This window comes from Mobula hypostoma, chromosome 29, assembly GCF_963921235.1.
Source record: "Mobula hypostoma chromosome 29, sMobHyp1.1, whole genome shotgun sequence".
Lineage (NCBI taxonomy): Eukaryota > Metazoa > Chordata > Chondrichthyes > Myliobatiformes > Myliobatidae > Mobula > Mobula hypostoma.
The window spans coordinates 9,655,917-9,680,522 of record NC_086125.1 but is presented as its reverse complement, the minus strand read 5'-3'; the positions used below and the strand labels follow the sequence as shown (position 1 = coordinate 9,680,522).

The 24,606-nt window shown below is 41.2% G+C and overlaps 1 protein-coding gene across 3 annotated transcripts in view; it reads right to left on the bottom strand.

Moving 5' to 3' along the window:
* slc44a2 (solute carrier family 44 member 2 (CTL2 blood group)) overlaps nt 1-24,606 on the bottom strand; it is a 90,999-nt gene that overhangs the window by 51,553 nt on the left and 14,840 nt on the right. Inside the window, exons 1-2 of one of the 3 annotated variants that reach the window (XM_063036103.1) lie at nt 16,262-16,363; nt 948-996 (exon numbers count right to left, since the gene is read on the bottom strand). In XM_063036103.1, the coding sequence (XP_062892173.1) occupies nt 948-996; nt 16,262-16,295 (83 nt within the window). In that variant the 5' untranslated portion in view covers nt 16,296-16,363. Of the gene's footprint in view, nt 1-947; nt 997-16,261; nt 16,364-24,606 lie in introns of those variants that run through there. The other 2 variants (XM_063036104.1, XM_063036105.1) reach the window with 2 other exon arrangements.

Sequence of the window (24,606 nt, the reverse complement as noted above, 5' to 3'; positions counted from 1 at the left end):
CATCCATCGGGGACATTTATCAGGAGCGCTGTATATGTAGGGCTCTTGGCTTTATTAAGGATCCCACTCATCCATCCAGCATCCTCTGACTTTCTAGCATCAGCAAGGACCCAATGATGCATAAAAAACAAGAACAATCAGGATGAGGAACAGTTTCTTCACCCAGGCCATTAGGCTTCCGAACTCCTTGCTGCATCATATTTGAAGTGTCAGATTGTAAAGTTACTGTTCTGTACCTTACAATATTTAATATTAATGCAATTTCAGTTGTTATTTATGTGTGATTCAACTGTAGATTTTATCCTTGCCTTCATAAGTTATCGTGTGTTGCATCCTGGTTCAGGGAAACACTGTCTCGTTTCTATATACATTATATGGTTATATACATGTATATAGTTAAGTGACAATAAACTTGACTTGAGTTGAAAAGGGAACACATGAAAACAGAGGGTTGGAGGTTTGATCCATGATCTCTGCAATATTTGCTGAGCTCAGCACAGGGAGTAAAGGAAAACTTCAAAGATGTTTCCCTTGGCTTCCTGTGTTCATCAGCATTAGTCAAGATTGCTGGAGTGTGGATATCAAATAAAAGACGGACCACAGCTGTTACCTAATGCCTCAAAATCATGTCACCATTCATAATCAAATCTCACAAACCGGGCAAATAATAGAGCGACACTTGGACTATATTCAAGCAATCATTTATAACGTTCTCATTTCTAAGGCTATTATTTAAAGGTAGATCACTACATTTTCGTAAAGAAGTTAACCTTCAGACTTGTTTCCACCTTGTTAATAAAGTGACAGATCTTGATTCCATTACTACAGCATTTACGTATTAAATAACTCAAAATGTTCTCAGAGACAAATTTGCAAATGCAAAATTTATAGTTTAAAATTCTTTGATCCTGACTGAAGAGAAATTTAAAAGCTACGTTTACTCCTACCTGTTTTCAATTGGTCCTTTGAAAGTTGGATCAAATTTCTTTGGTTCACCTATAACACAAAAAACAAAAGCAGAGAAAAAGAACATTAAGCAAAAAGAATGTAGATGTCGGATATCTAATTAAAACAAGATGTTAGAAGTACTCAGCAGCTGAGACAATGTTTGCAAGCAAGATATAGAGCACTGTTTCAGATGACCAAAATGTCTGGGAGAAAACAGATGGCTTAGACAGAATAGTAATGGTTTCTCAATGGCAGGAAAAGCATGGATAATAGCAGATGACAGAAAACAGGGAAGAACAACAATTAAAAAACTGCACTAGATCAGAGACATACATAGTTGTTGGAAATCTGAAAAAATGAAAAATGTTGGAAAAGTCCAGCACAGAGTACTAGGGAGAAAGAAATCCAAGGTAACATTGCAGATGTATAATCTGGCCAGAGAAGAAAAAGCAAGACAAAAAACACTGATCCTGGATATATGAAAAACAGACATTTCTAGAAATACTCAGTAGGCCAGGGAGTAACACAGCAAGAGAAAAAGAACAACACCTCTACTATTATGAAAGGTCATTTATTCGAAACATCAGCAACAGACAAAGGTCTTTGAGCACTTCCCGAACTTTTTCCTCTTCACACTAGAACTGTCCAGCTTATGCAAGAACTGGCAAGACTGGTAACCCACAATGGTTGAATTCACTGTTAAGGCCCAAGTGCTGTACTGTGTCTGGGCAGAGGATAAGGTGTTGTTCTCAAACTTACGCTAGTCTTTGTTGATACAGCATAAGTGACTAAACACACAGGTCAGTGGGAATGCAATGGAAAATTTAAGTGACAGGCAACTGCAAGTTTGTGGGCCATCCTTGTAAATTAGAGGTGTTTAATCTATGAACAAGTTGTAAAATACCATCAGCAACATTAGATATAGTCACTTCAGCTTTGCGCTATGGAATATAACATAACATACAAATAACTGAAGTTCAATTGGGATTTTTGTTGACATATAAATTCACTATAGATGCTTGGCGGTTACTTGTGTCATCACACTATTTCAATACTTGTGCCTGTAAGTGTCTACATGAAAACCACTGCTATAAGCTATAGACACAATTGCTTAGTCACATACTTAACTGTGCTAACAAATCTTGAAAACATCATTGCATGATTTATAGTCTTTGTAATCTACACTTTGAAACCTAGAATTAATATACAGATTTAAGGATAAATATCTTCAGTGAATTTCTTCAGTAGATTAGGCAACATGATCGACAAATGTCTGTCTGTGCTAATCTAACAACCAGTTATTACACCATGCAAAGGAGTATCCAAATGGTCAAAAAGTTATTCAAAAGCCCATGGAGAAAGGAACAAATAGCTAATCAAAGTATTCTCATTTCAGGGCAACCTTTTAAGTTACCATCTTCTCTAACTGTTATATTGGTACCATTCATGCCCCATGATACACACTTATTAATCAATAAGATCATAATGATTTATCAGAGTTGCACATTATCAATACAATTGATGTCATTGTTTTGCCAAGAGCACAATGCACAGGGTGGTAATAGTTGCGAGCCACTTTTATAATGACAGTGGCTGATGACACACAGAACTGAAGAGGTATCAGGCTCACTCTTAGTTGGAATACCTGATTGATAGATTTCTGGAGCACTGGTCCCACTGGGCATCAGCTCTCATTAGCTCCATGAGATGCACGTTTTCATCAGTCCCCAATGGCTTTCAATGGTCCAACATTCACTGGGTGAGAGCAGCTGCATCTCTCCACCTTTTACTTTGCATGCTACCCAGAGAAGCTAAATTCATGCATTGATTGCTTCTTTAAAGCTTTCGAAAAAGTTATCCTTGACTTGAGTTTTAAAACAAAACTCCAACACGCCCTTGGGTGGAATGAATCATGTGGAAAAAATTTGCACAGCTGCAAAATAATTCAAGCGGCATTCCAAGATAAATTTTAACCAATTATTTCAGAAGAGGAACACTTTTTCAGAAAGGCTGCATAATGGGAGTTGTTTCTTTTTACAGGGAATGCCATGTGCTAGGGAGTTCCTAATTCCACTGATGCAGCAGAGAAAAAAGTATTTATATTAGATTAGTTCTCAGCTCAGGACATTCCCAGGCTTGACTCTTGAATATCTTTCCCAACTGCCTCAGAATGACTCTCAACATAGCAGCCCTTCTACTCAAGTTCCCCTCTCATACCTGCTCCCCTCCATACTCATCCCTCTGACTAGATAATAACATCCCAATTTCTTCATACATATCACTTCCACATACCTTTTAATTAAATAGTAACATCCCATTAAAGGTTACATTTCCACTGGGCACTTCATTACAGTAAATGAAGGTGTTTTGAAGTAGCTGTTTGTTTGTTTGGAGATTAAGTGTGGAACAGGCCCCTCCAGCTTTTCAAGCCTCCCCACCCTGCTGCAACTCCCCTATTTTACCCTAGCCTAATCACAGGACAATTGACAATCATCAATTAACTGATATATCTTTGGACTGTGGGAAGAAACCGGAGCACGTGGAGAAAACTCACACACACACACACAGAAAAACATACAAACTTTCTTACAGAGGACACCAGAATTGAACTTTGAACTCTGATACCCTGAGCTGTAACAGTGTCGCACTAAACACCACCCTACCGGGGGACCCCCATGTTTATTGTAAGCTCAGTGACAGCAAGATCCCAGAAACCTACAGCACAGACTCCCAAGTTTCAGTGAGAGTAACCCCATTCTCTCTTCATAAATACAACTCCTTATTCCAGGAAACATTCTGGTGAATCTCTTCTGCATTCACTCTGTTGCTACCATGGCCTTCCAGAACTGTATGCAAAACTTTAAATGTCAACAACTCCATGCTTCATACAACTACAACATGGCATCTCATCTGTTATACTCAATGCCTCAGCCAGTGAATTAAATTAAATGCCTTCTTCACCAATCCATCTATCTATGCCGCCACTTTCAGGGAGCTACAGACTTAACCTCTCTGTACACCAGCTTTCCTAAGGTCCCTGGCTTGTACTCCATGTGTCTTACATACATCCCAACTTTCCTTAGCTCAGATATTTCTGCTTTGAATTCCATCTGACACTGTTCCACACTATCTTATAGCTGACTTGTGCTCAGCTATCTGTAGACAATCTTCAGGAATTCTGCAGATGCTGGAAATTCAAGCAATACACATCAAAGTTGCTGGTGAACGCAGCAGGCCAGGCAGCATCTCTAGGAAGAGGTACAGTCGACGTTTCAGGCCGAGACCCTTCGTCAGGACTAACTGAAGGAAGAGTTAGTAAGAGATTTGAAAGTTGGAGGGGGAGGGTTCCAAGAAAGGATATATGGCTGTGATAGCGAATCTGAGTCAAAATGTGGTCGAAAAGTTGAAGAACCGAAGAAATTACAGATGGGGAGCACCTCCCCCTCGTACCCCATCTGTTATTTATTTTTATACACACATTCTTTCTCTCACTCTCCTTTTTCTCCCTCTGTCCCTCTGACTATACCCCTTGCCCATCCTCTGGGTTCCCCCCCCCCGCTTGTCTTTCTTCCCGGACCTCCTGTCCCATGATCCTCTCGTATCCCTTTTGCCAATCACCTGTCCAGCTCCTGGCTCCATCCCTCCCCCTCCTGTCTTCTCCTATCATTTTGGATCTCCCCCTCCCCCTCCAACTTTCAAATCTCTTACTAACTCTTCCTTCAGTTAGTCCTGACGAAGGGTCTCGGCCTGAAACGTCGGCTGTACCTCTTCCTAGAGATGCTGCCTGGCCTGCTGTGTTCACCAGCAACTTTGATGTGTGTTGCTGTGTAGACAATCTTCCTCATTATTTATGACTCCACTGATTACTGTATCATCTACACACTTATTTATCATACCACCCAGATTTTTCACCTACAAAATCAGACAACAGTGAAATATATGTCAGATAAACATTTTTTCAGATAAGGAAAAATTCTAAAAAAGAAAATCTCTTCAAGGTAGTTCTAACTAAGAGATAATAGGGTCTCACTTAACTTCTGCGTGTAGAGATGGCACCTCCCCAAGCACATCACCGTCACTATTATAATGACCAGTAACAAAAGGGATTACAGGGGCAAAGCTGAGTATGAAGGAAAAAGAAACTAGGAAACAGGTTTCTCAAACAGGGCTTCAATATATTGTACAGGACAAAAGGGTATTTATATCACCCCTTTGATATATTCTATTATTATAAAGGCACAGCATCCTTCCATATTAGAGCAACTGTGACAAATTCCAGCAATCCTTATCACTCTTACACCCTCTTGATACCATGCATTACAGTACTGTGGAGTTGTGGTCACAATATCAAGTAATCACTGAACCGTGGCTGAAGGAAGGTTGTAATTGGGAACTGAATGCACAAGGTTACATGTTGTATCAGAAGGATAGGAAGATAGGCAGAGGAGGTGGTGTGGCTCTGCTGGTAAAGAATGACATTAAATCAGTAAAAAGATGTGATATAGGATCAGAAGACACTGAATTCTTGTGGGTTAAGAAACTGCAAGGATAAAAGGACCCTGATGGTAGTTATATACAAACCACCCAACAGTAGCTGGGATGTAGACCACAGATTACAACAATCAATAAGAAAAGATGTGTCAAAAGGGCAATGTTATGATAGTCATGGGAGATTTCAACATGCAGGTCGGCTACGAAAATCAGGTTGGAAATGGAACTCAAGAAAGTGAGCTTGTTGAATGCCAACAAGATGGCTTTTTAAAGCAGTTTGCCATTGACCCTACTCAAGGATCAGCTATCATGGATTGGGTGTCATGTAATGAACCAGGAGTGATTAGGGAGATTAAGGTAAAGGAACTCTTAGGAGACAGTAATCACAATATGATTGGGTTCAACATGAAATTTGATAGGGAGAAAGTAAAGTCTGACATAGCAGCATTCAGGTGGAGTAAAGAAAATTACAATGGTATGAGAGAGGAGTTGGCCAAAGTAAATTGGAAGGAATGCTGGCAGAGCAGCAATGCCGTAAGCTTCTGGGAAAAATGAGGAAGGTACAAGATAGACATATTTCAAAAATGAAGAAATACTCAAATGACAAAATAGTACAACTGTGGCTTTCAAGGGAAGTCAAAACTAATGCAAAAGCAAAAGAAAGGACATATAACAAAGCAAAAATTATTGGGAAGAGAGGATTGGGAAGCTTTTAAAAATCTACAGAGAGCAACTAAAAGAATCATTTGGAGGGGAAAAATAAATATAAAAGCAAGCTAGCAAACAATATCAAAGTGGATGGTAAAAGCTTTTTCAAGTATGTAAACAATAAAAGAGAGATGAGAGTGGATATTGGACTGCTAGAAACAGGCTAGAGAAATAATAACGGGGCAACAAGGAGATGGTAGATGAACTAAATGAGCATTTTGCATCAGTCTTCACTGTGGAAGACACTTAGCAGTGTGCCAAGTGTTGAAGGGTGTGAGGGAAGAGAAGTGAGTGCAGTTACTATTATATAACCCTCAGTTCGGCTAGCGGCTTAATCTAGGAGAGGACAGCCCTTGGCCCCGCCAAACTTAAGAAATCTTGTTTGGGTGGATGCTGTGCCATGTGTCCCCTGTTACAAATCAGTACCACAAAATAACAAAACAGTCCACAATATGCGATTAAACAACTGAGCTTTATAATTCTTAATTTGACTATATGGTTAGTAAAGAAACAAAAAAAAAGGGCCCATTCTCATGAAACAGTCAAATGCGCAACTTTGGAGCTCACTGTTCAGTCCATTGGTTTCCCATCGACCTCCTCCAAGCGAAGCCAACCCTCAGACCCATCGACCTCCTCCAAGCGAAGCCGACCCTCAGACCCTTGCTCCAAGTCCCATCTATCCAGCGGTCTACCAACTCTCTCCATTCGCGTCTTCTCTCCACATATCTCCTCGGCAAAAGCCCCCAAAATCCTTGCTTCCAGACCCACAAGAAAGAACAACATGCCTCTCATTGGCTAACATACTACATTCCTCCTTAGAACACCTGGAGAATAAAGACGCATATGTAAGGCTCCTTTTCATTGACTACAGCTCTGCCTTTAATACCATCATTCCAAATAAATTGATTCCTAAGCTCCAGAACCTGGGCCTCAGCACTCAGATCTGCAGCTGGATCTTCAACTTCCTCACAGACTGGACCCAGGCTGTAAAAATAGGGGACAAGCTCTCCTCTACAATCACTCTGAGCACCGGTGCCCCACAAGGCTGTGTACTTAGCCCCTGCTGTATGCACTGTACACCCATGATTGTGTAGCCAAGTTTCCATTAATCTCAATATATAAGTTTGCTGATGACACAACAATTGTAGGCTGTATCTCGAGTAATGATGAGTTTGAGTACAGAGAGGAAATTAAGAACCTGGTGGCATGGTGCGAAGACAATAACCTATCCCTCAATGTCAGCAAGATGAAGGAATTGGTTGTTGACTTCAGAAGGAGTAGCGGACTGCACGACCCAATTTACATCGGTGGTGCGCAAGTGGAACAGGTCAAAAGCTTTAAGTTCCTTGGGGTCAATATCACAAATGACCTGACTAGGTCCAACCAAGCAGAATCCACTGCCAAGAAGGCCCACCAGCGCCTTTACTTCCTGAGAAAACTGAAGAAATTTGGCCTGTCCCCTAAAACCCTCACTAATTCTTATAGATGCACCGTAGAAAGCATTCTTCTAGGGTGCATCACAACCTGGTATGGAAGCTGTCCTGTCCAAGACCGGAAGAAGCTGCAGAAAATCGTGAACATGGCACAGCACATCACACAAACCAATCTTCCATCTTTGGACTCACTTTACACCACACGCTGTCGGAGCAGTGCTGCCAGGATAATCAAGGACACGACCCACCCAGCCTACACACTTTTCGCCCCTCTTCCCTCCGAGAGAAGGTTCAGGAGCTTGAAGACTCGTATGGCCAGATTTGGGAACAGCTTCTTTCCAACTGTGATAAGACTGCTGAACGGATCCTGACCCGGATCTAGGCCGTACCCTCCAAATATCCGGACCTGCCTTTTGGTTTTTTTGCACTACCTTACTTTCCATTTTTCTATTTTCTATTTATGATTTATAATTTAAATTTTTAATATTTACTATTAATTTGTAATCCAGGGAGCAGGAAGCGCAGAATCAAATATCGCTGTGATGATTGTGCATTCTAGTATCAATTGTTTGTCAACAATAAAGTATAATGTATCTCTAGTCATAAACCAAACATTGCTGCTACAGATAAACCATTACATTAGCAGTGAAACCTTACAGCACATTACAATTACAAGGGAGAAGGTTCTCAAAATGCTGAAAGACCTAAGGGTAAATAAGTCACCCACACCAGATGAACTGCACCCCAGAGTTCTGAAAGAGGTAGCAGTAGAGATTCTAGAGGCATTACTCAAAAATCATTGGACTCTGGAAAACTGCAAATGTCACTCCACTCTTTCAGAAAGGAGGAAGGCAGGAGAAAGGAAATTATGGACCAGTTAGCCTGACCTCAGTGGTTGGGAAGATGTTGGAGTCAATTGTTAAGGATGAGGTTATGGAGTGTTTGGTGACATAGGACAAGATAGGACAAATCAGCATGGTTTCCTTAAGGGAAAATCTTGCCTGATCTGTTGGAATCCTTTGAAGAGATTACAGGTAGGATAGATAAAGGGGATGCAGTGGGATGTTGTATATTTCAACTTTCAAAAGGCCTATGACAAGGTGCCACACATGGAGGCTGCTTATCAAGTTAAGAGCCACGATATTACAGGAAAATTACTGGCCTGGTTAGAGCATTGGCTGATTGGTAGGAGGCAGTGTGAGAATAAAAGGCTCCTTTTCTGGTTGACTGCCAGTGACTAGTAGTGTTCCATAGGGATCGGTGTTGGGACTGCTTCTCTTTTATTCTGTATATCAATGACTTAGATGTGGGAATAGATGGCTTTGTTGCCAAGTTTGCAGATGGTATGAAGATTGGTGGAGGGGCAGGTAGTGTTGAGGAAACAGGTAGGCTGCAGAAGGCCTTCGGTAGATTAGGACAGTAGGCAAGAGAGTGGCAAATACAATGCTGGAAAATGCATGGTCATGCCCTTTGGTGGAAGAAATAAGTGTGCAGACTATTTTCTAAATAGGGAGAAAATCAAAAACTCTGAGATGCAAAGGGACTTGGGAGTCCTTGCAAGTTGAGTCAGTGATGAGGAATGCAAACGCAATGTTAGCAATCATTTCAGGAGGTCTAGAATACAGGAGCAGGGATGTGATGTGATGCTGAGGCTTTACAAAGGCAGTGATGAGGCCTCACCTTGTGTATTGTGAATAGTTTTGGGTTCCTCATCTAAGAAAAGACGTGCTGGCATTGGAGAGGGTTCAGAGGAAGTTCACATGGATGATTCTGGGAGTGAAAGGATGATTCTGAGGAACCTTTGAAATCTTTCATATGTCAAAAGGCCTGGGCAGAGTGAAAAGTAGATGTTTCCAATGGTGAGGAAATCGAGGACAAGAGGGCACAACTTCAGGATAGAGGGGCGTCCATTTAAAAGGGATGCAGAGAAATTTCTTTGGCCAGAGAGTGGTGAATCTGTGGAATTTGCTGGCACAGGTGGCTGTGGAAGCCAGGTTGTTTGTAGTATGTAAGGCAGAGCTTGATAGGCTCTTGATTGGACATGGCATCAAAGGTGGCAGGAAGAAGGCCAAGGAGAGGGGCTAAGGAGGGGGAAAAAGGATCAGCCATGATTAAGTGGCAGAACAGATTTGATGGGCCAAATGGCCTTGTTCTGCTCCTATGTCTTATGGTCTAATTGTCATGTTCATAAGGACAAAATTGAGTTACAGATGTCTGCATAAAAAAAATGAAAACATTAATCAAGGACAACCTATAAAGGATTTCAAAATGAATTTTCTCTGCTGTTCAGCTCCCACAGCACTAAGTGATCAGTTACAATAAATAAAACCAAAAGCACCAGAACATCTCACAGTCCCTTCAAATGGCAATTATTTAGAGCTATCTTTTTTAAAATAGGTTGACTGGTCTATTCTCAAAAATGGTCTGATTTATAGCAGCTTGGGATAACAGCTTTTCACATGTGCTACCCTTGTTTTGTTGAAAACCTCAAGGCTTTGGAATCAGAAGACAAGATATTACAGGAAACCTATTAGTGCCAATCTCCCTTTTCCTAGTTTGCAGGCACTGGATAAAATTTCTATCAAAATCTAAAATATAACCAATGTAATGCAAAAAATCTGTTGAAGGAGTGAAATGCCTTTGAAAGGAAGGTCCACACAGAAGCCTATCTTGGTGGCTCACTCAAAGGCAGCAGTTTGCTGTTTCTTAGGTTTTCAGAGCTCTACATCCTGTTGATTTTGTTTATAAGCCAAAAGAGGAAGTTGGAACGTTACCTAATGAAGTACCTAAATGCTTCTAACTACGAATTTCTTCAAGATTTTTCACTGAGGAAACGGAGTATAAGTCAAGTGCAGTGGGCAGGGCAGAAATTTCACATGCAGATCAGATGAATTTACAGCACAGAAATATGGTTTAGGAAAAGGTAGGACTGGCAGCTTAACATTGTAGTACAGAAGTTTTAACCATGGATGGGAATTCAACAGAGGGAAATTGCATTACATATTAGGGAGAAACAGCAGAATTAGTGGTAGAAAGTGAGTAGGCAGAGGACACTAGTGGAAGGATGTTTTGCTAATTGGAAGTCAGTGACCAATGGTGTACAACAGGGATCTGTGATGGCACCTTTGCTGTTTGAGATACACGGGATATGTGGGAATATATAGCCTTGAATGTGAATATTGAAGATATTATTAGTAAGTTTGCAGTTCACATCCAAATCAATCCAGGTAATACATTTTGGGAAGTCCAATGGACGAGTAAACAGTGAGCTATGTTGTTAAATAGATGAACCTTGAGGTTCAAATCCACAGCTTTCTAAAAATGGCAACATCAGCAGATAGAGTGGTGACACACTTGCCTTCGTAGGTCAGAACACAGAATTGAGCTATTATGCAGCAACTTTAAAATACACTGTTTATATTATATTTGGGAGTAAATGCATAGATAGAGTAGATGGTCAGCACCTCGGTTCCTACAGTAGGGATATCAAAGACAAGAGGGCATAGTCTTTGCTTACGAAGGGATTTGAGAGGAAAGTGTTTTTTAAAGAGTGGAACTCACTACCAGAAGAGGTGAAGGAGTCAGATACAATCAACACAATCAGGAGATATTTACCCAGTCATTTAAATGATCAGTGCTGGGTCCATTGTTATTTGTCATCTATATCAATGATCTGGATGATAATGTGGTAAATTGGATCAGCAAGTTTGCTGATGATACAAAGATTGGAGGTGTAGTAGACAGTGAGGAAGGTTTTCAGAGCCTGCAGAGGGACTTGGACCAGCTGGAAAAATGGGCTGAAAAATGGCAGATGGAGTTTAATACTGACAAGTGTGAGGTATTGCACGTTGGAAGGACAAACCAACGTAGAACATACAGGGTTAATGGTAAGGCACTGAGGAGTGCAGTGGAACAGAGGGATCTGGGAATACAGATACAAAATTCCCTAAGAAGTGTCGTCACAGGTAGATAGGGTCGTAAAGAGAGCTTTTGGTACATTGGCCTTTATTAATCGAAGTATTGAGTATAAGAGCTGGAATGTTATGATGAGGTTGTATAAGGCATTGGTAAGGCCAAATCTGGAGTATTGTGTTCAGTTTTGGTCACCAAATTACAGGAAGGATATAAATAAGGTTGAAAGAGTGCAGAGAAGGTTTACAAGGATGTTGCTGGGACTTGAGAAACTCAGTTACAGAGAAAGGTGAATAGGTTAGGACTTTATTTCCTGGACCGTAGAAGAATGAGGGGAGATTTGATAGAGGTATATAAAATTATGATGGGTATAGATAGAGTGAATGCAAGCAGGCTTTTTCCACTGAGGCAAGGGGAGAAAAAAACCAGAGGACATGGGTTAAGGGTGAGGGGGAAAAAGTTTAAAGGGAACATTAGGGGGGGGCTTCTTCACACAGAGAGTGGTGAGAGTATGGAATGAGCTGCCAGATGAGCTGGTAAATGCGGGTTCTTTTTTAACATTTAAGAATAAATTGGACAGATACATGGATGGGAGGTGCATGGAGGGATATGGTCCGTGTGCAGGTCAGTGGGACTAGGCAGAAAATGGTTCGGCACAGCCAAGAAGGGCCAAAAGGCCTGTTTCTGTGCTGTAGTTTCTATGGTTTCTATGGTAAATAGGCAATGTATAACAGGATATAGCTCTAACAGAATCAGTAAGATTTGCAAAAAAACAATTCTGTATCAATGTGGTGGGCTGAAGGACTTGGTCTGTGTTGACAGTCAACCATGGTTTATGAAAATTCACTCTGAAATCCTATACAGACCACTGGTGAACATTCTTTGAACTTATCCAAAGTAATGATTTTGGGTTGACAGAAAAGCTGTGTAACCATCATTTGGACCACAGATTTATATACTCGCTCTCTGCTCTGTCATTTATCCAAACCATCTAGATCTGAACACTTGTATAATAAATACAGAAAATGCCGGAAACATCGAGTAATGGCTTGACCGTAGTTCTTCCAATATTTGCATCTTTTTTGATTTTCTAGGAACCTCCCACGCTACTTTGACATGCACATCTTCAGGGGCACCATGTGCAGAAGGGTTAAATGAATCTGCCAGTATTCAGAGCCTCACAGCAGATACTCATTCTGCTTGACCACAATGCCCACATGTGCACTTTGTAGCTATGGTCAGTGATCAGAGAAAGGAACTCCTTTCACCCATATGCATCAAGACTCACAGCTGAGCAAAGATGCTGCGCCAGTTCATTAACTGGCCACACAATGACTTTTGAATGGTTCCTTGAGTAAGCAAAGCCGAGGCAGCACCAATATTAAATCAGATAACTCGTACAGCATAAAGTTGTTTTCCCTTTTGCTGCAAGGCTACTCTACATCTTCCCGTTAAACTCCAGCACAAGCAGCCATTAATGTGGGAATTACAAGCATCAAATCACGAAGAGCCTACAAAACACTGCAGCTTCTTCATGCCGTACTAGCACAAGGCTACTGGATTCCTGTCTGTGCAAAGGCCTCCGTTGGTCACAGTCAACCATAGATGTTGCGTCCTAGCTGCCTACATTCAATATGCAAGCCAGTACACAAGCCAATGCGGTATGATATGGAGAGCAAGCTGTTGCCCAGGTAGCAGCTTCCTCCTCTCCATACAACTGAAGGAATAGTAGAGGCCGATACAATTTGGCACCAGGGGCATTCCCAATCACTGCTGAACTCAACTTAGGACTGCCTCTGGATTTCTCCTTGGGTTTTACTCCTGAAGCCTTCCCCATGAGTGGGTATAGCCGCAAGGCAGCAGAGGCTTGTGATCAGAGTTTTCCTTCTCCCAGATAAGCTGCCAACCAAAATTGACTAGCCCCATCTGCCTGAAGTGACCGGTTTTAAGGCACCAGTAATATGCCTTTGTCCTGGTTCTGCTGGGCTTAGTAGCCAAGTTGCACATGAAGGCCAGCAGCTGGACTTGTTTGTCAGAGGCTATTTGAGACAAACACCATTAGGAGCATTTAATAGGTAGTAGGAGCTTGTCCCCACTCTGACCGAATGGCACAGCAGGCTTGAATGATGGAGAAGCTGACTCCTGCTCCTAATTCTTGTTTGGATTCAACTTTCCCATATAAGTAAGGGGCTTGCAGGTGTCAACCACTCATGGCAGATGAGTAAATATTTCTTCATTGAATACTTAATAAGCAATACAATATCCAAAAGAAAATCCTTCAATCCCCAAGGAAAACAAGGATAGGTAGTTAATGCAGCATATCAAAGCTGAGATGAAAGATCACAATTATATTTAAGGACAGAGGAGCATGATGAACTGATTGACCGACTCTTTTACTATTTATTATGTACAAACCAATTGGGTGAGAAATTGTCCTTTGTATTGCGAAAATATACGGAGAAATTGTCTCTCACTTCGGAGCCTTGATAGCACATACAGCTGTCTGTTAGTATTTTACAGTAACGCCTCTCCACAACATCTCAGCCAAGCTATTCTTCCTGTACAGCAACAGACTGGCTGCAGCCACAGCTAGCTCTGTAGCACAGATGTTCAGGATGTTGATTGGTCTGCTGCATCTAGTGTTGTCAGTCATTTCTTCAGACTGAGCAAAATTTATCAAACCGGCAGAATGGTGGCTTCCAAAATGGTGGAATCTCAGAAAGTAGCCAAAGCAAAACATCTACTCTGTACTTCTTGCTGGTCTTACTTAGTCCTCATATATTGTTAATTGCCAGTGTTGAGCATGGAGATACTTGGGTGGGGGGGGGGTTCCCTGCCCCTTTACATATTTAACTGCCATTTACAAGATACCACAGGCTCTGTCCCACTCTTTGTTGATCACTTCGCTGCATGGTGTTTTTTTCTGCTGAGTACACAGGTACTCCCTCGTGACACTTTACTAGGCATGTGCCCCATTTTCAGACATGCCCTTTTGCTGCTCATTGAACCTGTGGTGATCTCTGACTTCACAGTAATGATAGAATGAGGGTTATGCCAGCCACAAGGATTCAGACTATGGTAATGTAGATTTCTGTTACAGTCCACAACATCTAATGAATGCTAACTTTGGAACTTCACGGGGTAACCAATTAACTATAGTGTCAACAAAATGGAGACTATCCTTGGTATGAATACAAGATTGTACACCCAAGGACTACTCAGTAGTGACTCCTATCACATTGTTGTAGATGAATGCACCTTCCACAGGTAGACTGATGAGAACAAGATCAAGTAAATTTATTCGTTGTGTCGATCCAATAAGGTAGCATCATCCTGCCGGACCTAGCCAGCCAATCAGTGATGCCACTACCAGGTAGGTCTCGGTAACAGACATCAAGTCTCTCAACCGGAGTTCATTTTGTGCCCTTGCTACTTCCAAATGTTACTCAGCAATGATGAGCACCTATCATCAGCTGAGGGAAAAGCAGTAAGAGTAGTCAGAAGGTCTCTTAGAAGAAGCAAAGACTGCAGATGCTAGAAATCTGGAGCAACACACAAAGGAGCTACAAAAACTCAGCAAAAAGTTACATACAAGCTTTCTTTGGCTATGTTTGACGTGTTAACATGAGACTTCACGGAGTCTGAAACCAATTTTGAAGTCTACTCCCTCCCACCTTTATGCCCATGTCACTCTTCTGGTAGATTTGTCCCATCACTGGAACAGACTGTACCCAGGAAGGGTGACAGAGAAGCTTTATTGTAAAATACTGTTCCATAAGGACACTTTCTAGTTTACTAGTTCTCCCATTAAAACAGCGCTGGGTAAATGTTTGACAAAAAGGCACTGAAGGTCCACTAGGCTGGAAATAATTTTGTCCTGTCCAAATTCAGTATTTAAGTCAGTTTTCCATGACTTTTCTTGGTTTATTCTTTTCCTCCCCCCAATGCAATGGTTATCGTCTAACAGAACTGCTTGCTTGGATATTTCAGAATCAACTCCACTGGTGGGACAAACTGAGCAAGGAAGGCAGACGCCTTTCCTGAAGTACATTTATGGCCATGTGGACTCTTCCAACAATTTGATAATTTTGATCACAGGTTATTGATTAAAATTATATTTCACAGTTGCTATTGCAGTCTCTAGATTTCTAGCCCAGCAACACATCTGCAATGGCACATTCACATTTCCACAGTGAGTGTGTGCAACAGATTTTATCAGGAATTAAAGGTATTAAACAGGAAATCCATAATGGTTAAAAAAAATTGAAAAGGTCATATCAGTGATTTGCATACTTTAACATATCTCAACACAACACATTCATCAGTCACCTACTCTGAATTTAAAAACTATTCACACACCTCCAACAAGTGCAAAACAAGCAGCCCAGCCCACAAAAAGCCACTATTAATGTCAGTCTTCCTCAAGCAATAACGAGGGAGGTCCTGTGCAATTTTAAATAAATAATTTGAGTTTCAATGTACATCTTTAATTTCAATGCAGTTACAAAATCCAAGTCATTTTTGATTATACCTCCAATCTCAGCTTGCTTCTGTAGTAATACTGAATTAATATAACCAAATCACCTACCATCTTGTGGACATAAACTTGTAACATTCATTGAATGCAGCACTACAGGAAACAAGGCCAAGACAGGCCGGTCTCTTTCTTGCAGAATCTGCACTTCAGACTCTGTAACAACTAAACAGCACAAAGCACCCACTGTCAGCAAACAACAGGATCCAAACATTACAGGAAGATAAAAGATTACCATATTTTCCATAGAAATTTTCTTCTTCGCTCATGTTTCTAAACTGCAAACGCTTCACACCAGGCTCAGGTGGAGCAGTCTCTGTAATTAGTATGACGTGTATGCTGTGTCTCTGCTACCCAATTCAGCAGAGTCCAGACCGGTTTAACTGGAAACTCAGCAAATAAAGGCACATTAGAATAAAGAGGTAATGTCCCCAAAGTAATGAATGAGAGGCAGTTTTTTTTGTTTTAAAAAAAAAACATATTAAACTTTCTCGTAAGAAAATTTCAAATCTACATTGTTGTGACAACTCTCACCTCAATATGTCACGTAGAAGGCGTTTCCATGCCTGTACTTTCATATTAGTGTTAACTTTTAACTTCTATAGATGCTTTTTTTGAAAGTATCCTGACTGAATGCATCATGGCCTGGTACCACAAATCAAATCCAAGGGGCTGAAGAAGTAGCTGTCACACAGCCTAGGATATCTAACATCCAGTCCATACCTTCGTTTTGCTGCTGCTATCTGATAGGAGGGAGAGTTTCACATCACTTGGTTCCGAAACAGCTACTTGTTCACAAACATCACATTCTTAAACCTACCTGCACAATCATAACTCTGCCTCAGCTATGAACCACCTCTTGCACTACTCTGGACTTCGCCTTAACCATGTTTTTGGCTTTTTTGCAGTTCCCCAACCCCCACGCTGGCTGTGTGATATAATTTTATGCATAATTTGTTTAAACTTGTGTAAAATTTATATTTTGTGCATGTGTATCTATGTATCTGTGATGCTGCTAAGTTTTTCACCATACTGTCCCTCATGGTACTTGAGCACATGATAAAAAAAATGATTTTATACTTCAATAATGTAAAGTAAATAGATTATTTTTCAAATTACAAAGGATAGATTACAACTGCAAAGCAATTAGGATTGGCTTTATGTGATAACCTTTCTCTGTTGATCTCTTTTGCACTCCTAGCAATTCTCAGTCACAGATGATATCTACGTCTCAGGAAAAAGCCCACAGAGGTCATTGTCCACGTTAGTTGTTGACTTGTTAGGTATGGCTATCAACCCATTTCTCTTCGCACCGTCAGTGAAAAGAGACATACCATTAAAAGGTAAACCCTGTGTATGGATTGACCTATAGGGCAGCTTGGGAAAACATTGAGCAATAACATGTTGGAAAGACTCTGAGGGTTTTCCTCACCACCAGTCAGGATTACTCATGGTGCCTGGTCAGTTATGATTATAAAACATTTTGCTGAAGGCACTGACCTCAAGCATTTGTCCAGATATAAAAAGATCCATGATCTCTATATTTTCAAGTCCAAGTGTATTTTCAAAATAAGCACAAGCTGGTTATTTTGCAATCAAAGGAGCCACATGAAGAATAATTCCATTTGGAAGAGTAGAGAGAGATACAGTACCTACTGTTCAGCAATTCTGAGTCAGCGTGGCTAGGTACAAGGACAAGATAGAATCCCAACATGAATAATATTTGGTTTACAGACAATTTTGGAGACAGTCAAAGATAAAGGTGGCCATTACAATCATGCTGCATTGAGAATGACCCACCTCGTTCTCAAACCTTTTTCATAATTGTCTTTGCAGCTGTCTGACCTGGTGAGTTCCTCCAGTATCTTGTGTGTGTTGCTGCAGATTTACAAGTTTCTTTTTATTAGCTTTTCAGTTCTGACAAAGGATCTTTGACCTGAAATGTTGATACACTCTCTTTTCCCACAAATGTGGCCTGCTGAGTATTTCCTGCACTTGCAGGTTATATTCGTAAGTGTGAAGAGGCAACATATACACTATGTAGGACACTTATGAGTTCACACCTCAAATACTGTCTGAATATCTGGTCTCCTCACCTGAAGAAGGATATTCTTGTGATGGAAAAAATATGATGAAGGTTCAGCTGGATGATTCTTTCGATGTTGGAAGGTTAGGGTGGTAGGGTTGGGGGGGGGGCGCGGTGTTGCAGAGTTCAGGATAAGTTGTCCCACAGACAACAATTAAGCAGGCTGGGCTAATACTGGGTCTCAAATTTAGAAGAAAGACAGTTAATCGCAAATTATAGAGCTTTACAAGGTAGGTGTTGAACGATATCTCCCTTCTATTGGATGTTTAGAATGAGAGATTATATTACATAGAGTTGGTCATTCACCACTCCTTACAATGGGGTCTAGGCCTGGAAGCTCAGGATCCTGGTGAACAACCCAATTTATGCAGACCATTCTGCCATTATAGCCTGTGAACTCAGATGCTTTGGCATTGACATCACCAACCTGAGATATGAAAGACAGGAAATGGGAAGAAAGTGATGGGTACATTTTCTTTTGGAGGATTATCTGGAATTAAATGTCTGATGTAATGATGGATTTGGCCTTGAATAATCACAGAAGGATTCCACCGATTCCTAGTTGGAATAACTTCTTTGGCACCAAAGGATGTCATTTGGAAGAGGCAATTGTACTGTCTGATGTTCTTCCTGAACTCGTTTGCAAGAGGTTCATCATTGCTGTACAAATTGAGGAGTTCATTAGGTAGAGGCTGCAAATTGCCTATCCTGACCTTTCCCTTCATACAGCAGAAATGTGCGGTTTCTCCAGTGAATAGGAAGGCACGACAATGAGGGCATACTCTGGTCATCGAACCAACATCAGCAGAAATGTGACGGCATGCGAGTCCTGCATTTTGCCTTGCTCTTTCTCTGTCGAGGTATTGTCGTCGAAAGCGGCCACTGTCATCTTCAGCAAGTCTCGTTATAGTTACTCTGTGCCGCATATTCTCGAGTTGATCTTTCATTTTCTCCTCTGTCTCTTCTTCTCTCCTCCTCCTCTGCTTGTTTTTGTCATTCTGGAGACGTGCAGCCCTTTCATCCTTCGTCTCTTCTATCACTTATTCTTTCTCTCTGATCTTGGAGTCATGTGACCCTGGCCTGATCCGATTCTTGTTCTCTCCTCCGTCTGTGCCTATTGTTGTCATTTTGGAGACATGCATGCCTGTCCTCCTCTGTCTCGCCTCCTCTCATCTTTTTTGTCCTGACTCTTTGATCCTGGAGTCGTGTGGCCCTGGCCTCATCCGATTGTTGTTCTCTCCCTCTCCTTGCCACTTCCCGACAACGTTTGGCGTCATCTCTTGACCATAACGTCCCCCTTCTCTATCCATGTGGCAAAATTAGGTTATCCATATAATTTTACCCTAATGATAGGAAGCAGTAACAGCAAAGCCTCCAAGTTGCTGAGGCTGGCCGTGCGCATGCATCAGGCTGTGACGTCGCGGTCTCCATGGAAGGTGGAAGCGGCTCTGCGAGCATCCTGAGGTGCTGCTGAGGCTGGCCATGTACATGCATCGGGCTGTGGCATCCCGATTTCCATGATGGCTAATCGGGTTTCAGGTGAAAGGCAGCCTGTTTTTGGCGAATGAGCAATTTTATACGAATATATAACCCTGCACTTTGCCTGCATTCTGTAAGTTAGCGCTTTTTAATTCGATTTAGCCAAAAAAAGTGCCGCTGTAATGCACCGTTTGCGCTAATTGGAGGTCACAAACAGACAGAGCATGAGAGTTTTAGTAGTATATAGATGGTCTTTTTACATATCTGGAAAGTTAAGAGATCTTTCCTCTGGCTCTCAATGGCTATACGGAGGCCCCATCATTGTGACTGGACTTTACTTATTCCAGAGTTCTACTCATATAACCCCATCGGATGAGCCCTTCAAGATGTCCAGTTAGTACAGCAGTGCCTTTCTCCCAAATCAATCACCTCTTCTGCATCCCTCTCTCACATCCGAAGCTTTACCCAGGTTGTTGTGCTTCTAGTCTTGCCCTTCTCTCAGTTAAGTTTCTGTAATGGCTACAATATCATAGTTCCAAGTATTAATTCAAAAGCTCGTATGTCTTACTTGTTATTCTCTTTGCATTAAAATAAATACACAGACTACTATTCCTGCTGTGTTCATTATCCTGACCTGGTCTGTTTCTATTATTAGATTTACCTGACTTAACATCTATTTTTCCTCATGTTACAGAGAGCAGGCATTGAATCTGTTGAGTTCAAATCCTAAGCTTCACAAATGTTTATCAGGGCATCTTTATCAGGAAGCTGCATACTTCGTGGGAAGTTACAAAGATGATGCAACAGAATTGTTTGCTTGTTCTGAGAAGCTTTCACTTTTGTTCATCCATTTAAGATTAAGCAACTTTCTGACTCATGGGTGATATTTCTGTGCTGTAGTAATGTTGGAGGAGAAATCGTACTTAAATAAATATTTCAAGTGGTATCTCTCAATGATTTTTCCTCAATCATTCCACCTGCTGTACTTCCCACTCCCCGGCCACAAATGTTAAAACATTCCCAAGATGTGTTAGCATACCTGCCTGCAAGGATATTGGTACCCTCCAATTTGGGTGCAACCAGAACTTCTTTTACAGGTCCTGACTGCCCAGAAAGATATCCCAATGATCCAGATGTAAAAGCAATCTTGTCTTCAGGACTGCTGAAGACGTCACAGACATTTTGATCAATCGGGGATTTTTAAAAAAATGACAAGATTCACCCCCCTTTACGTGTGGGGTGCGAGCAGTTTCAAACTCTTGAGAGTGCACATCTCGACAATCTCTCATGGTCCTAGTGAGGAATTGAGGATAGTAAAAAAATCATTTTGAACCTGTGTAACCTCTGGCTAAAAGAATAATTGAGACTGAACAGGAATTTTTGAACTGAAGTAAACTGTCTTCAGCAGTTAGGAAAAAAAACTGGCTTATACTGGTTCCCTTTTAATTTGCAGAGAGACATTGGGAATTTGATAAATAATACATTGTAACTTTGTTTGAGTAGGGGGTGAGGAGGAGGACTCACGGATAAGGTCAGGAATGAACATCTGTCTGTAAACAACTCAGAGCCTTGAAAAGGGAATAACTGATAAGGACTGGACAGTACATCCATCTGTAATTAGACCTTGATTTAGCGGACCCTCTTACCTAAGTAATTAAGTTTTGCACCAACAGACTTGGTGGGCGTACCACCTATAATAACACCTTGCAATAGTAATGTATGGGACTTAGTATGTATAAATATATGGCTGTAACCTGACTGAGGGACTCTATTTGTCCGATGGTGGCAGTACTTGCGTGCCTTCCCTTCAACAACTGGGTCTCAAACTCCTGCAGGAGAGTGCGCAATAAACTATAGTGACGATAAGAAGCTGGTCTCCCAAGTTTTATTCGGATTCGACTTTAACACTAGAACACATTATACACAACCAGGAAAGTTCACCAATGCCTCCACTCTCTGAGAAGGCTGAAGAGAGCTGGACGATGCACATCTATACTCAAGGCATTTTACAGTTGCGCAGTAGAGAGCATCCTAACAAGCTGCATTACTGCTAGTAAGGAAACTGCACAGCAGTGTTCAGGAAGGTTCTACAATAGGTAGTCAAAACTGCCCAACACATCACCGGCACCAGCCTACCACCATCAAAGGCATGCAGTGTGTGAACCTTTAGGATTATCAGTTCATTTAAAGGGAAATTAGAATTAAGTACTTCAATCAATGGGATGACAATCAGTGTGAATGTGGGAGGCCCTGCCCCATTTAAAGAACATACACCTGGGTCTTCATTATCGAAGTCTGATCTTCACCACACAGGTTTTTGGAAGTGTGCCATGCTTCATTTAAAGGAGATTGCTAAGGACCTCAAAAAGAGTTGTCGATGCTCACCAGGCTAGAAAGGAATACAAATTCTAGGAGTTTGGGCTCCACCAATTCACAGTCAAGCAGATGGTGTACAAGTGGAGGAAATTCAACACGGTTGTTACTCTCCCCAGGAGTGGTCGACCAACAAAAACCACTCCAACAGCAAGGCGTGTAATATTCTAGGAGGTCACAAAGAACCACAGGGTAACATCTAAGGAGCTACAGGCCTCTCTTGCATTGGCTAATGTCAGTGTTCATGAGTCTACCATCAGGCTAACACTGAACAACAATGGTATGGCAGAATTGCAAGGAGAAAGCTATTACTCTCCAAGAAGAACATTGCAGCCCATCTAGAGTTTGCTAAAGACCACATGGATAAGCCAGAAGGCTATTGGAAGAATGCTCTGTGGACAGATGAGTCCAAAATAAAACCTTTTGGCTTAAATAAGAAACGTTATGTTTGGCAAAAAGCAAACGCTGCATTCTAGCATAAGAACTTCATCCCATCTGTGAAACACGATGGTGGCAGTGTCATGGTTTGGACCTTCTTTGCAGCCTCAGGACCAGGACGGCTTGCCATCATTGATGAACTATGAATTTTGAATTGTACCAATAAATTCTACAGGAAAACTCCAGGATATCCTACTGTGAACTGAAGCTCAAGAGAAAGTGGATCATGCAGCAGGACAATGGCCCTAAACACATGTCAGTCTACCAAAGAATGGTTAGCGCAGATGAAATTTCATGTTTTGGAATGGTCGAGTCAAAGGAAAAGTTGTAGAACCTTAATTCTATAGAAATGTTGTGAAAGGACCTGAACCAAGTAGTTCACGCAAGGAAGCCCACCAACATCTCAGAGCTGAAGCAGTTTTGTAAGGAAGAATGGCCTAAAATTCCTTCAAGAAAATGTGCAGAACTGCTCAACAGTTAGGTTGAAGTTATTACTGAACAAGGATGCTACAGCTGTTACTGAAAGCAAAGATTGACAAACTTTTTCCAACAAATACATGTTAAATGGAATCATTTTTTTCATAAATAAATAAATGAACAGGTACAATGTTTGTGTGTTATTTTTTTAATTGCGTTTCTCTTTATCTAGTTTTAGGAATCATGTGAAGATCTGATCACATTTACGTCATATTTATGCAGAAATAGAGAAAATTCTGAAGGGGTCACAAACTTTCTAGCCCCACTCTATATATAGAAAGGTGCTGGAAAAGTGCCAGTAACATCATGAAGGATCCCACTCGCCCTGCTCATGGATTGTTTTTCCACATTTGTGTCATCAGCAAATTCACTAACCTATCCCTCCACTTCCACATCCAGGTCATTTATAAAAATCACGAAGAGAAGGGGTCCCAGAACAGATCCCTGAGGCACACCACTGGTCACCAACCTCCATGCAGAATATGATCCATCTACAATCACTCTTTGCCTTCTGTGGGCAAGCCAGTTCTGGATCCACAAAGCAAGGTCTCCTTGGATCCCATGCCTTACTTTCTCAATAAGCCTTGCATGGGGTACCTTATCAAATGCCTTGCTGAAATCCATATACACTATATCTACTAGTCTACCTTCATCAATGTGTTTAGTCACATCATCAAAAAATTTAATCAGTCTCATAAGGTACAACCTGCCTTTGACAAAGCCATGCTGACTATTCCTAATCATATTATGGCTCTCCAAATGTTCATTAATCCTGCCTCTCAGGAGCTTCTCCATCAACTTACCAACCACTGAAGTAAGACTCACTGGTCTATAATTTCCTGGGCTATCTCTACTCCCTTTCTTGAATAATGAAACAACATCTGCCACCCTCCAATCCTCCGGAAACTCTCCTGTCCCCACTGATGATGCAAAGATCATTCCCAGAGGCTCAGCAATCTCCTCTCTCACCTCCCACAGAATCCTGGGGCATATCTCCTCTGGTCCCGGTGACTTATCCAACTTGATGCTTTCCAAAAGCTCTACCACATCTTCTTTCTTAATGTCTAAATATATTTATTGTATTTTTTATCATTATAACATTCTTTATCTTATGGTGTTGTACTGGATCCAGAATAAGAATTGTTTCCTTCTCCTTCACACTGGTGTGCTGAAAATGACAGTAAACAATCTTGAATTACTCCTAATGGATCACTTAATTGCATTAATAATGCAATTAAAGGTTCCAGCAAAGACCAAAGCTGGAAACTTCTTAGTAGTCATGGGAAGGGCTGAAATAGCTCCCGATATGCACTCTCAATATCACACTGACATTCGTCACAGGGAACAGAATTTTTGGTACAAGACAGCTACTAGGAAGTCTCTACCCAAAATGTCAACAATGCCTTTGCCTTGACAGATACAGTTCAACCCAATGAGTTCCTCCAGATGTTTGTTTTTTGCTCTAAGTGGTGACTCCCACCACTCATTAGTTTTGGAAATGGAGAAATAGCCCCTAGCCAAAAAGTTTCCAAGAATGATTATCATTGAATTCTGATCAAATTAACAGCCCCCAGGTCTAGCAGCATGACTATTATCTAACTGCTCGGATTCAGAGATTCTGAACTCCAGCATGAATAGCATGTTGCTCTCAATTCTGTACAGCAAGCCCAGGATAACAATCTTTGAATTAGATCAAAACCTAAAACATTCTTCCAGAAACAAAGACA